This window comes from Heliangelus exortis, chromosome 17 (assembly GCF_036169615.1).
Source record: "Heliangelus exortis chromosome 17, bHelExo1.hap1, whole genome shotgun sequence".
Classification (NCBI taxonomy): Eukaryota; Metazoa; Chordata; class Aves; order Apodiformes; family Trochilidae; genus Heliangelus; species Heliangelus exortis.
In genome coordinates this window covers 5,903,273-5,916,720 of record NC_092438.1, presented here as the reverse complement: position 1 = coordinate 5,916,720, position 13,448 = coordinate 5,903,273, and the positions used below count along the sequence as shown (strand labels likewise).

At 42.3% G+C, this 13,448-nt stretch overlaps 1 protein-coding gene across 1 annotated transcript; it reads left to right on the top strand.

Annotated features, from left to right (window-relative positions):
• The first annotated feature begins 531 nt into the window (after positions 1–531).
• Positions 532–11,756, top strand: LITAFD (LITAF domain containing). Its single transcript, XM_071760845.1, has 5 exons — positions 532–683; positions 7,615–7,733; positions 9,654–9,719; positions 10,767–10,926; positions 11,394–11,756. Exons 2-5 carry the CDS (start codon positions 7,628–7,630, stop codon positions 11,500–11,502), a joined length of 441 nt encoding a protein of 146 aa, XP_071616946.1. The 5' UTR covers positions 532–683; positions 7,615–7,627; the 3' UTR covers positions 11,503–11,756.
• The last annotated feature ends 1,692 nt before the right edge of the window (positions 11,757–13,448 follow it).

Sequence of the window (13,448 nt, the reverse complement as noted above, 5' to 3'; positions counted from 1 at the left end):
TTTTGCTAATTATTGTGCAATCCTGACCCCTAAAGGTCAGGGGCTTCCTGCACTGCTGAAGGTATTTCTTGAGTAAGACTTTGTTTGCCCAGGAGCCAAGGAAATGGCATGTTTTGAACCAGTGATGCAAGCCCTGAAGGCAAACCTAAGGCATCATGCTCTTACCTTGGACTGTGGATGGGGTCCTCTTGTGGAGAATACTCATTGTGCAAAACAGCTCTGGAGTTGGTGTGGATGAAGTGAGAATGACTCTTTCATCATCCTCTGTGATGGTTTGTAAAGCACCATGGGTTAGGATACACACTTTTCTCTCCCTTTTCTTCAAGTTATTCCTGCAATATTTCTAATCATCTCCAACTAGCTTTCAGGCTAGCACAAAATACAATTTCTGGGATATTGGAAAACTACGTGTGAAAAAACTGGTGCAAGCCTGTCACACAACATTCCTTCTGCTGCAGAGCAGGTGTGAGCTGTAGGCTGACGAACTGGGGTAATTATACACTGTACCAATCTGACTCGCTCGCGTCTTCAGCTGGATACGCTGCTGAAGCACGACAGCAGATCATGCCACTGGTCATGTCTGCTGCTTTCTTTCCTAGACACAGCCACATTGCAAAGACCTGGATGAAGTGATCAACTTTTGAAGCGCTTGTGCTCCCCGGATTTGCCACAGCTACCTGAAGGTAAGAGTTTTCGAATTACTTGATATCAATACTTTGTTTACTCCTTAGGAAAAAAGGGAGGTGGCAAGGACTAAAAGACAGCGAGCTCAAGAAGTGTGACTGCTGTGGCTCTCGGTCGTAGATGTTAATTCTTTATGATTAAACTGTCAGGCTTTCAAAATCTGCAAGCTCTCTCTCATGTTCCTAAAATCTGGAGGCAAAGATTTTTCTCAAGATATTTTAACCTTCTCCTAGAACAGACCAAAGATGGAAAACAGGAAAACTAGCTTTCTGATAAGGTGAAGATGAGAACAGTAATAAGAATGAGAAGTCAATCCAATGCACCATAGGAAAGGGCATAGCTCACACAAAAAAGTAGGGCACAGACCTGCTTTCTTCAAATGAATGTTCATTCAGAATAACTTTTAAAAAGTTGCCAAACCAGGCCCAGATGCTACCCAGCATGTTACTTAAGCAGTTCTATCAATTTTCAACTGAAGGACAAGTTATGGACATTATTTTTAAATGGGTACAAATTAACTGCTGACTACCCACGATTCAATTTTGTTGGTAAAAGGGTACTAATCCATAAAAGAATTAAATTGAAAGACTGCAAACATCAAATTTTAAGGTAATGGTGAAGTGCTGGAAACAACTGTTTAAGGCTGCCCTCAATTCTGACAGCTAGAAGGGAACATGAAAGACAAAATTGTGTCAAAAGATGACAAAGGCTAAACCTAAACTCCTAATTTCCTATCTTCTGCTTTTTGCTCAAGTTTTAAGCCAAGACAGAACCAAATGTGGACCATCTCACTGCAAAGTGGTGCAGTGTATACAACAGTGTTAAGCAAAACCAAGACTAATTAATTTGTTCATTGTCATTGCTGCAGAACAGGAACTGAGCCCATCATTTTTTCCAGCTCAGGTTAATGCAGAAACCACTGGGCAATACTTCCTTTTAGTGGTTAGTAGTCTATTTTTGGAATGGTAATTGGGGAGGCACAAGTTCTAATGCAATCCCAGGGCCCAGCTGTGCTCATCCTTCAGAATAAGGGCCTTTTAAATGTGAGGGAAGGTGGCTGTCTGAAGGAAGCAAGGGATTATGCCTCAAACAGTATATTAAAGAACAAGATTTAAGGGATGTGTGTAGTTTGCAACAAGGGTTAACAGAGAAATCAATGATGGATGTTAGTCGGTATTTTAATTAATAACCTTCACTGAAATTTAGTAGTGGATAATAAAATGTATGAATGAAGAAACAAATTACAAAAACTGAAAATCTATACACAGAATGAGAAAACCTAGAGAACTGCTATGAAAGAATTTGAATGTATTACAGTATTACAAAGCAGTGCGTTTAGAAAATTATATCAGGAATTTCAGCTACAAGCTGAGAGTTCATTAGTGCAAAATGACATTAGAACAGAAAGACCCTCTGCTGGTTAATGACAGCATAAATACAACTAGAATGATGTGGCTGTGGAAAAAGTGCTGCTAAGTTATTCTAAAGACAGTATTTCCATTATACATGACATACATACCATTATATAGGCTAAGGACAGAGATCATGGGCCACTCATGGCCAAGAAGGACTAATTCATTGTACAAAAATAAGAAGGACTCAGCAAGTTTGCACAGCCCCGTGAAGGAAAGTCTGCAAAGAGACAGGAATATTCTCCCTTGAAGGGAGAAGGTTTTTCTATAGAAGTGTAATGCTGCCATGATAACAAACAGGGATAAACTACTATAATGGATTTTAGGCTAGTAGGTTTGTGAAAGTTTACAGTAATTTCAACTCTTTAAAGGCGAGAGAAACAGGAGCAGTAATTGTACTGAATTATAGACTGGAGTTCCCTTCTGGAAGGAATAACCTAACATAAAAATGTCTGACCTGCAACAGGACTGAAAAATCCAGGGAGTCGCTGCCTATCCAGCAGCCTTTTGAATCCAGTAGGCAGGGCCAGGATGCTCACCTGCATGCACAAGTGCCAGTAACCAGGTGAGCAGCCCTCTGGGCACACATCACAATAAATGAGCCCTGGGATGCACTTTAAAACAAAACAAAAAAACAAATACAAACCACCACCCCCAGAACAACCAACCAAACCAAAACCAAACCTTCAAATCTTCCAAATCTCAAATCTCTTCTCCCAATGAAGGAAAAGGTTTTTCCTCTGAGGAGCTGTGTTTCCTTACTAGCTGAAAAATAGGATTAGCTGATTCAGAAATTGAAATTGTCTCATATATGCAGCTGGAAGGGCTAAATGCCCAAGAACTAAATGAGTGATGACAAAACAAGAACACATTACAACAACAAGCCAGCAGATCACTGGTAAAAACTGCATGAAATCTGAAGGTCACTTATTATAATGTTTTACATTCAATCTTCCAAAATACTTCCAAAAGCTAATCTTCCTAAGTTTTTGAATGTATTACTCTATCTCATTCAAATACCTGAATCACTTACTCTTTCCTCCTAAATTCCATGTTACCTTTTTTCTGCCTTTACTGAAGTCAAAGGTCCCACACTAACAACAGTGGGAGCTGAAATAGAAATTAACCATTTTTATTTTAAAGTTACTGCTTTCTGTCTTGCCTGAGATTCTGGCTGCCATCCTGCTACATGATGCTATGGCCAAATATGATAAACTCCTGTCAGATGACACCATACCTATCCATCCCTTGTTGCCAGTTGTAGTTCAGGCAGGGCAAAGAGACAGATCTTTGCCACTTCAGTCCCTCTCTCATACATCCATATTGTCCCTTCATTTTCTCCTCCACTTCCAGAACTGCTAGGTATGGGATGCTGTTTCATCCATGTCTGAATCTTTGGAGCAGCTTTGTTGCCTCAATTGGAGGCAACAAACGGAATAGAGAAAAATGGGAGACAAATGGAATAGAGAGAGGCCAGTGCCATGCACTTTTGAAAACTTTTTAGAAACTTCATTTGGAGTCTGCAGTATAAGGCAAAAATTTAAGCTTCTTGCTAAAAGCTTTCAGTTAAGAAAAGAAAAAAAAATATTAGTAAATCTTGATAAGCTTTCCCAGAAGTATCACATCTTTTTTTTAACTGGGCCAATCTATTTCTGAGTAAAAACTGCAACTGAATAGAATACTGAGGTAATGGAAATGTTACCTGGACTTGAAAACACATGCACCAACCAAACCTCATCTGCCTCCTCTCCTTTTCAAACTATAAGTTCTGGTTCTGAATGGTGAATTAGTACTGCAGCAAACTTCAGTTTTCAAATGAAATTGTTAATACTTCATTGGCACAGGCTCTTAGGACTAAAACAATGATGCATAAGCACTCAAGTAATGAGATTTCTGAAATGACTGTCAAATACCTCTCAGTTTGTGTTCTGCTGAACTATATCTAAATCAAAACAGACATGAATCCCACAGGACTTTCCAGTCTCATTATTGCTTCTATTTCAAACACCACAATGTCACCTCTGAAAAAATGTTTGTGGGAAAAGCATATTTCCAGCAAACTTGAAATAAAAACGAAAAAAATATTTCTGAAAAGTGAAAAATTCTTTTTATAGACAGGACTGTCCTCTGACCACCACTGCAAACATACAGCACCTGAAAAGCCTTTCTGAAAAATATCACAAAGAGGGGAGGAAAGTCATCGTTCAGTTTGCAACTATTTGAATTGTGCATGGGAGTCCAAATGACCAGTTTGCCAGAACACCTGAAAAGATTGGTCTTCCGTCTGTCTGTTTCCCATTTACAAAGCATCAATGACAGTGCCTGTGCCTCTGCAGGCATGCCTCAAACTCTTCTCATCCATAGGATTATTTAGGTGTCAGAGCCGTTCAGGAAGGAACATTGAGAGGTGTGGGCAGAGCCAGAGAGCAGGGCCCTGCTGTGAAATCTTGCAGTTCAGCAGCTTTGCTTGGCTGCATGATGACTGCTTTTCACACCAGAACTCAAGTGCCTGGAGCAAATCGAGAGGAAGATGGAAACTGCCACTGCCTGCTCCCCCCTAGGATATGTCCTTCCTATAACATAAAAGCTTTGTCATTTCCACCTTCTCCCTGAATTGGCTCTTTGTGTATATGCCTTAGAGTATGATTTCCTTTATTTTTCTTTAAAAGTAATTTTCATAGGACTTAAAGTGAGCTTTATTTTCCAGTGCAACCTGGATGATACCCATATGTAGAAGGGACTGAGACTTCAGAGGAGAGAAGTCACAGACTTGTTTCAGTGTCCTTGGGACTATACATTTCTGCTTGCAAATCAAGCACTTTGCAGTTGCTTGAGTCAGTCTTGAGTGCTTCAGATAAACCAAGCCCCCACCTCAGATGTGCAGAAGCATCTGTTCTGCCCTCACAGTTTGCTCAGTGTGACTGCCAAGAACACAACTTATCAATCAACTCTCTAGCTGCTAGATGTGGAACTCCTATATATTACTGCTTTTTGGAGAGGAGTTTATAGGACATTTCCCCTGCTCTTCAGGAACTGCTACTTGATAATTCTCCTTACAACTTTTTCCTGCGGGGCTGCTAACACTGTTTCCTCAGGTACCTTCCTCTCCAGCAGATGATCCTATCTGAAAGAAGAGAGGAAAGTCTCTAGCTCTAATCTATGGCAGTAACACAGATTTGGGGATCACAAGCCCAAAGAGCTCTCAGGCATGGTTGCAACCAAGAATTGAGAGTAAACACTTACATGTCAAATGGAAGTGTCTACTGAGTTGCATAAAACACTCTACAGGATGCCTTTTATGGACCTCTGGACTTGCAATGTTCAGGTTCTAAGGGTATCCAACCCCCTGGTGCTTTGTCACACACAAGGTGAAGAAGGTCCTGCAGAAGAGGAGGGCCAGCTGCCCACCCAGTTCTCCCAGCTCATCTGCTCTGGGACAGGTCCTCCATCACAACAGACAGAGCTAGCCCTGTTAGAAGCTCATAACAAGACACTAGAAGTGAGCAAACCCAGAACACTAACTAAATCAACAGCCCATGGCCTACAGCTTCTCTGCTTGTTGGCTCTAGTAGATCAAACACAAACGTTTCATCCAGTGAGGCTCACAGACTTTTTCTGTCTCTAATGCTGATTCACTTCTGCATCTCTTGTCCTGTACATTTAGCTGGTGATTTTATACTAATACATCCCTGGGTGGAGCAAGGATTAGTCCGTGTTTGCTTACATTCAGTTGTTAACTTGCAACACTCTCACCAAGTTAACCATTATTATTATTCCCTCCCACTCTGTGCCTCATGAGAGGCCTTTTGTCATGACAGGCCCTACAGTCAATGGATGAAATTCAAGAGCCCTTTCCTCTTTCTCCTGTTTCACAGTGAGAGATACGAATTCAGCAGAAATGTCACTCTAACTGACAGCACCCAGTATTTAGCATATGAAGTACCAAGATAGCAATAAGCCAAAAAAATCAAAATACTCCCTATAATTTGGCCCACTGATCCTTGCCCCAAGGAAACAGCCCTTGGTCAATAGCCCTGAGCAATACTGTCAGTCATCCCACCACTGATCCCGCAAGTTACTACTGACACACTCTCTGTGTCTGTAGATCATTGCCCTCCTTTGGCTCTCATAGATTCATCTTACCCAATTTCTCTTGATTTCCAGCTTTTCTGTTTTTTTCTCAGTGGGATCCTCATGAAGCTTTGACAATGACCTACTAATACCTCAGACATTCCCAATCACCTCTTTTAGCTTCTTTATAACAAGTACACTGATATGCTCCTTTCCCTATTCCTCCTCTCAAATCTATGTGTTAGCAATTTCCCCCATTATCTTTGGTCTTAACATGCTAATGTTAATTAGCTAATATGCTATTTCTATTTTTTTCTCCACACCACTCTACCTATTCCCTTTAATATTCACTCTGTTACTATTTTCCATATTACTTCCCATTCATCCAGATTTGTGAAAATTACATGATTTCTTCCCTAGTGATATTTTTAAATTCCTGCTTTTCTTTTTACTGATTTCCCCCTCTTCTGGCCTCCTCCATATATACTGCCCTCCAACATACCTTGGGACCATCTCACCTTTTTCAGAAATTTCTATCCTACTCCAGTTTGACCCCACATTTAGCAGCTCCTCACAAACTTTGCTCATTTTTCCTCCAAAACTGGCCTTCCTTGGTGACCTTCTTGAAAGGCTGTGACTTTCTTCTTTAACTCCTACCGTTAAGATTATAAGGAAATTAACCAGTTAATACTGGTTCAAAGGACAGCTAGGAATAATTAACACCATTCCATTTACAGCAATACAAACACACATCTCCTGCTGTGTCCTCTTCCTCCCACTCTCCTGTATTGCAGAGAACAGTTCTTGCTAACACCTGCAAAACACACATACTTTGTGGCCTGATCTTGTTCAGAGCCTCAGGCAGTGCAGTCATATTTAATAAAGATCTTGCCCAAGAGAAGCCTGTCACACTAGCAATGAGACAATAGTTTCACAGTCCCAAACTGGTCATGGTGATGATGATGATGATAACGTTGCACAATAACCCAATGAAAGATAGATCCTAATTGCCACCAGTTGCCCTGTTGCAGGCTCTGACTTAATGACACATGAAGGTTTTTCCGAGGTCCTCCAAAGAGTTCTCTTCCCCTCTTTGACTATTCTGACAACCCACAGAAAAAAAAAAATAGGTTAACTTTTCTGCAAGGGTGACACTTTCAGTCACATATTTATATACTTTAACAGTGTGTTTTCTGAGGGAGCATTCTGCAGGCTTTACCTGCAGAAAACCAGGTAAAGATGGTATTTTCAACTCCCCCTTTACATTTTCCTCATCACAAAGTGTAACAGGAACTAACTGCACTTCAGTCTATATAAAAACCAGAATATGAGAACTGTTAATTTTCCTTTAAGTAACAGCTGAGTGTGAAAATTAGGGACTGCAGTAGCAAGCATTGACACATACAGGGAACTGTAAGTAGATTTTATTTTGCACTACTTTTGGCAGGCAGACTGCGGAGATGGCCAGTGAGAAGGGACGTGTGGAAATTCCTATGATTATGTATGAACCACACCATGGAGCCTACTCACAAGAACCCTCTGCACCAGAGTACTGCGGCCAGGAGGGTGAGCATGCTGTGCCGGGAGGGGTTTGGCAAGAGCAGCCTTGTGGTGGTTGTGTGGCAAACACTGATAGCTGGTTTCCGGACTGTAACTGAGCCAGCTCACAGCTTTGCCAGGATGTAATGGGTTAGGAAAGTGCCTGTGCCAGCACACAAAACCCAGAGTTGGGGTAGGCAAGCTGGTAGGATCTCGTAACAGAAGCATCACTTAAAATGGCAAAAAATGTTGTTGGTGGTGGTTTAGTTAGTATTGTTTTCTAACAGCACATGCTTCATTGGAAAAGGAATTAGTGTTGTATCTCTACAATCATTTCATATTCCTAACGAGCAAATGTTCAGACAGCAAACTTTGCATGTGGATGGGATAGGTTTTGCTTAAATTATAATCTAGTTCTTGAGAGGACTGGTCATTTCCCAAATGATCCTGCTGCCCAGAGCTGCCCTCAGCAAATGAGCAACTTCTGTAGGGACAAACAACCCTTCCCCCTCATTGCTGCCTCATGGGGAAGCATCATGACAGAAGTGCTGACAATTCAGCTCAACAACAGCAAATGGGCACTGACAGCCACTGCTCTGCCAGGTTGGCTCTTCCCTCTGAAACCAGGCATTGCTCTCACACCTACACAAGTATCTCACAACACTCCTTTGTCTTCTGCCTGTTCCAAGCCTACACACATTGAAAGACACACTGAGATATCAGTGATTTTGTTACCTTCCTGCTGTTGAGGAAATTGCCATTCAACAGACAGGACAGGAGAAGAAAGCAGAATGGGAGATCAGATGGTAATTATACGGCTAGATTTGTCAGTGCTGTGTCTCTAAGCATGACAAATTTTCAGAGCCTTTTACTCTAATCAGCTCTCTCTGTAAATATTTTTGTCTTCAAAGGCCTCTCCAGACTTTCTAAACTCAGAAGAACTTGCAAGAGTTCTCACTTCTTGTGAGCTTCTCAGCCACCCAAGGGAGAGGCCCTCAACACATCTAACACTGAGATGATCACAGCAGGTCCTTTACAAAAACACATTGAGTAATAACTCAATTGCACTGGGCACGTTCCTCTTCTAGGCTGGAAGTTCTTTAATTTTTTTACAGGTTTGTTTTTCCACAAATAACAGCGCTCTCCTCCAAAACAAACAAACAAACAAACAAACAAAAAACCCAACAAACCAAACACCAGTCCCCGAAACCTAAATATCCTCACTCCCACCATTAAATCCAAATGCTGTTGCAAATCTCTCCCACTTCTGGCAAGCCATTCAAGGAAACATCCTTTCAACTTCGTAATTAAATTTTGTCTTACCTGGAAAATTGCAGTTTTGTACCCCATTGCCCTGTGGAATTATTCCCTGATAGGACTCACATTGCTTCTGACAGGCTCAACAGTACAGGCTGCACTTAGATTCAGGGCTGTTCTGCTGAAGGGTGAGGACTTCTCTGATGCTGTGTGGCTTCAACCAAATAAGACTTCTTGCATGCACTGTCCTCATGCTGCAGACCAGTCTGGTAGTTTGAAACCACATCCATTACCTGGCTGTAAAGTTTTATACAATAATTTATTTTGAATGTATTAGTGACTGCATTTTTTTATACATTTATTTATTTCATGCTCAGCCAGGTGGATTGCAGTCTTAGTTTGCAAAATCATTTAAAAAGCCTAAAAAAAGCATGAATCTTAGTCACCAGCTTCCCTTCTCACTAAACCACAACAAAAGGAAAAAGATCTTTATTTTTTTCTAAAACAAAGATCCATGAATCAATTCAGTAGTATTTTTTCCCTCTCCTGTACTTCACTGAGTCACATGAGGCCTTCCTTGCAAGACACCTCCCCATGAAGTTGCTTGTCAGACTCCAAACAGCCCTTTTGGGGGGCACAAACATTTTTGTGTGTGCATTTTTATGTTTTGCTCTGTTTTTCTTTGCACAGGGGGTTATGAGTATCCTTCTCCCCCACCTTACTCCTATCGAGACACAGTCAACGTTGAACCACCAGGTAAGTGCCATTGCTGACAAAGTTTGTGGTTCTAGAGGATAACACAAGTGAGATGCTTTTAGTTTTAAAATCCACAGAGAACATGCAATTTTCTGACCCAATCACAGTCTAGAAGGCTGGAAAATTTCCCTAGAAATGATGGAAGCTTATACTCAAACTTGTTTTTCCAGCATTAGCCAGTCTACAGAAGCACTCATTTTCGCAAATCAGCTGGGAGCTTGGGCTTTCAGAACAAACAATTTTAAGTCCAGTTTATTTTGTTCCTGTTCTAGTCACCTTTGTAGAAATGAAGCAGCTCAAAGGAGACACTCAGGAAAAGCTTCAAAGAACAGTGAAATAACATCTCCTACAGGAGGCAAGGAGACTCATACATTTTTAAAATCCCTAAGATTAAAAGGCAATTAAATTCAGATATGCTATATCCTGTAACAGACAATACCTTTCCACTCCTGAAGTTTTGCTTCAGGCTACAGTGTGAATATACACTAAACTTGTTTCAGGATGCTCAAAATTTTATTTTTCACTGAAAACATTTCTGAAAAAATATGCTTCATGCGTCTACAAGGGGTCCATGCCTCACAGAGTATGACTGAAAAAACGCAAGGGAAGCTACAGAGTTTACTCAGGACAGCATCAGCACCTGATATTCATCTACTTCGATAAATTTCCTGTAACTACTGAAAAGATTATTCAGAAAGCTCCTCCATACCCTTCAAACCTCTTCTTCAGGGAGAACATGCATTTTCACACTATTTTAAATATCAGAAGATAAATTCTCAGTGTCAGAGTACATCCATCACTGGGTGGTGGAGACTGTATCTGTCCTTACCAAAGTAAACACTGGCTGCTGGTAGAAGCAGCATACTGGCATGCACAGCACAAGCAGGACAGTGGTTCTTATGAATATTCTTGAAACCAATAATCATAATGTAGAAGCCTCTAGAGCAGCCATGTTAAGAACCTACATTCTCCAATTAAGTCATTACAACCTGTAAAAGATTTCCTATGCTTCTAATTTTGCTGCTTCTCATTTCCTTTTGCACTCAGTTTACTTGGTGTCCCAGCCTCCTATCATCGTAGCAGGAATCTTCTCAAGCAAACCAACATCCACAATATGCCCTTCCTGCCGCCAGCACATCACCACACAGGTCACCTACAGACTGGGCAGGCTCTCTTACCTTCTGTGTACCAGCTTGTGTATGGTTGGGTAAGCTTTCATATATTTTTTTGAAGATTTTTTTCCCAGCAGAAGGTTAAAAAAGAGCCATTAAATAAAAAGTTCTAGCTAGTGCTGATATAGGCAGTTTGATCTTCTTCTCTACTTGATAAGAAGTCATTCTGTCCATACTAGACACTGCCATCATGGCTACAGGGGATGCAAACTTGCTAAATTTAGCCAAGTATGTTATTACTTTCATAAGAAAAGCAAAAATCAGTACAACGTCTACTTCCCTGCTGTAATTTAGAATCAGTCTCAGAATCAGACCAATGCACAAGATGTTAGCAGTGAAGATGATTAATCTTTCAGAAGATACTTCAAACAGTAAGAACCTTGGGAAAAAAGTGAATTCATGCAGTGAAAAGGCAGACAGAATATGGCAGAGAGAAAGAACAGATGTAGCCAGCAGAAAGAATAGCAAATCATTCCATGCGTGTCCTTCTCTTTGGCTGCAGGTGCTGCTTTGGATGCTGCTTTGTACCTCTCTTTGTGAAGTTCTTCAAGGATGCAGACCACTACTGCCCATGCTGCCACTTTCATATTTATAGATACAAAAGACTATAGAAACAAAGTAGAACCAGACCATGTCAAGTTTCTGTTTCCTAATGGTGTAAGATATTACATGTAAAAGTACTGTTAGGAAACCTATAGGAATAGGCTTACGTTCTGCAGCTCCCTTGCTGGTGGATCCATCCAGAGTTTACCATCAAATGGTAAATTATGCTCTATTTGAATCATTGTCCTGAGCTGTGAAGTGACCAGCTGGTGCATACTTCAGCACTACTATTACTCCTCTCAAATCCCCAGCCCAGCGGGGACACAGAGGTAAGCAAATAAACTGTTAACAATGCTGGCAAAACATCTTCTGTCTGCATTGCTTCGATGACCCCTTGCACCCAGAGCAGAGACACAATGTCACTGGGGCAACACCGATTAGATGAACAAACCAAGAACCAAAAGGTAAACGTATAAAGAAGAAAAAATAACAAGCACACTTTGAAAAAAGTCATCAAGATCAGAACACAAGGCTCTTATTTTACCTCTGTCTTCCTACTGCAGTGCATCATCTCCCAGAGAAGGACCTACTAGGCTTCACACTTTACAGAGAACTTGTCCAGTTCTCATCCAAAGTCTTGTAAAATCAAATCTCCATAATTACTTGTCCTGCTCACTAACAGCAGCAGTAGCTTCTGCTGTTTCGTGCTGTCCGGGAAGAAGAAACCCCTGTATTTCAATATTTTGACATCATAACTATTTTCATGTTAATACCATAATTACTGTGGTCAACGGGGACGTGTGGCTTCAGTACTCAGGCTGCTCCCCTGCCATTGCATTTCAGCCTGACAGAGGTATCCTGCCCATGCTCAGAGGGATCTGCAGTTAAAACAACTTTAAAACTTCCCACCTACCCTGACACTAAGCTCAATCAAAGTAATTTTGGTCAATTTTAGCCACAAAAAGTCAACTGTATCCCTAAACAGCTACTGGTAAGTGACCGCAGAATCCTGAAGACCCTCCTGTGGCCACACCAGAAGAGTTTTGTTGTTTCCCTGTACCCTGAAGCTGCCACCACAGGTACACAAGGATCTCCCTCAGTGGGTGCCACAAAAAAACACCCAAAACCCAGGCAGGATCTGCCGGCTGCGCACCCAGAGCGGGACGGAAGTGGCCGGGGACCCTTTGGGAAAGGATGTGGAAAGGACCAGCTGCAGCGAGCAGCACGCAGCCCTGCGCCCTTACCAATTATTCTGGATCAACACACTCCTCGCCTGTACTGAACCTCGTCCCACCCAAGCGTCCAGAGCCGGGACGGAGCAAACCCCTGCGGCCGCCGCCGTTTCTCCTCAGGGACCAGCGGATGAGGGAGACGGAGCGCGCGCCCTTCCCGCCCCCTGGCGGGACACAGCCCGCGCGCCCTCAGCGGCTGCCCCAGCGCCGGCACCCGCGGAGCTGCCAGAGGGAGAGCAGCGGGGAAGGAGGGCGGGAGGGGCATTCCCCGAGCCCGACCGCCATCCTGCACACCCCCTCCCATCCCGGACACCATCCTGCACACCCCCTCCCATCCCGGACACCATCCTGCACACCCCAGCCCGGCGCTACTACGAAGAGCGGGCTATTGAGGTCGTAGCGCATCTGAAAATGGCCTGGCTACACCGGACTGGATGCGTGCACTGCCTTTTGCTTCAAGAAGCACAAAAAATGCAGTCTTTAGTATTTAGACTACACGAGGTGAAAAAACGTGTAAATTCAAAGTAAAAATCATAAAGCTACTATTTCCAGGCAAACCAAACCAATGCACAGAGCAAGCTGACAGCTCTGGGCAGCAGGCAGACCTTCCAGCCTGGCAGACATCACAAACTCAGACCCATTGCCCTGCTGAAGATGTGAACAGAAAACCCAAGAGCTAGTGCTGAGGAAAACTGTTGCTATTGGCAAAGCAGAAGCTGTTTTTAAAGCAAGCACCGTGTGACTCAGCACCCCACACATGCAAAGTGATGCTGATCAGCATC

Bases quoted from the DNA above. Each gene is read 5' to 3' on its own strand.
- LITAFD (XM_071760845.1), top strand. From the start codon at position 7,628: ATGGCCAGTGAGAAGGGACGTGTGGAAATTCCTATGATTATGTATGAA. The intron at 7,734-9,653 runs GTGAGCATGCTG...TTCTTTGCACAG, and splicing joins AGAGTACTGCGGCCAGGAGG to GGGGTTATGAGTATCCTTCT. The intron at 10,927-11,393 runs GTAAGCTTTCAT...CTTTGGCTGCAG, and splicing joins ACCAGCTTGTGTATGGTTGG to GTGCTGCTTTGGATGCTGCT.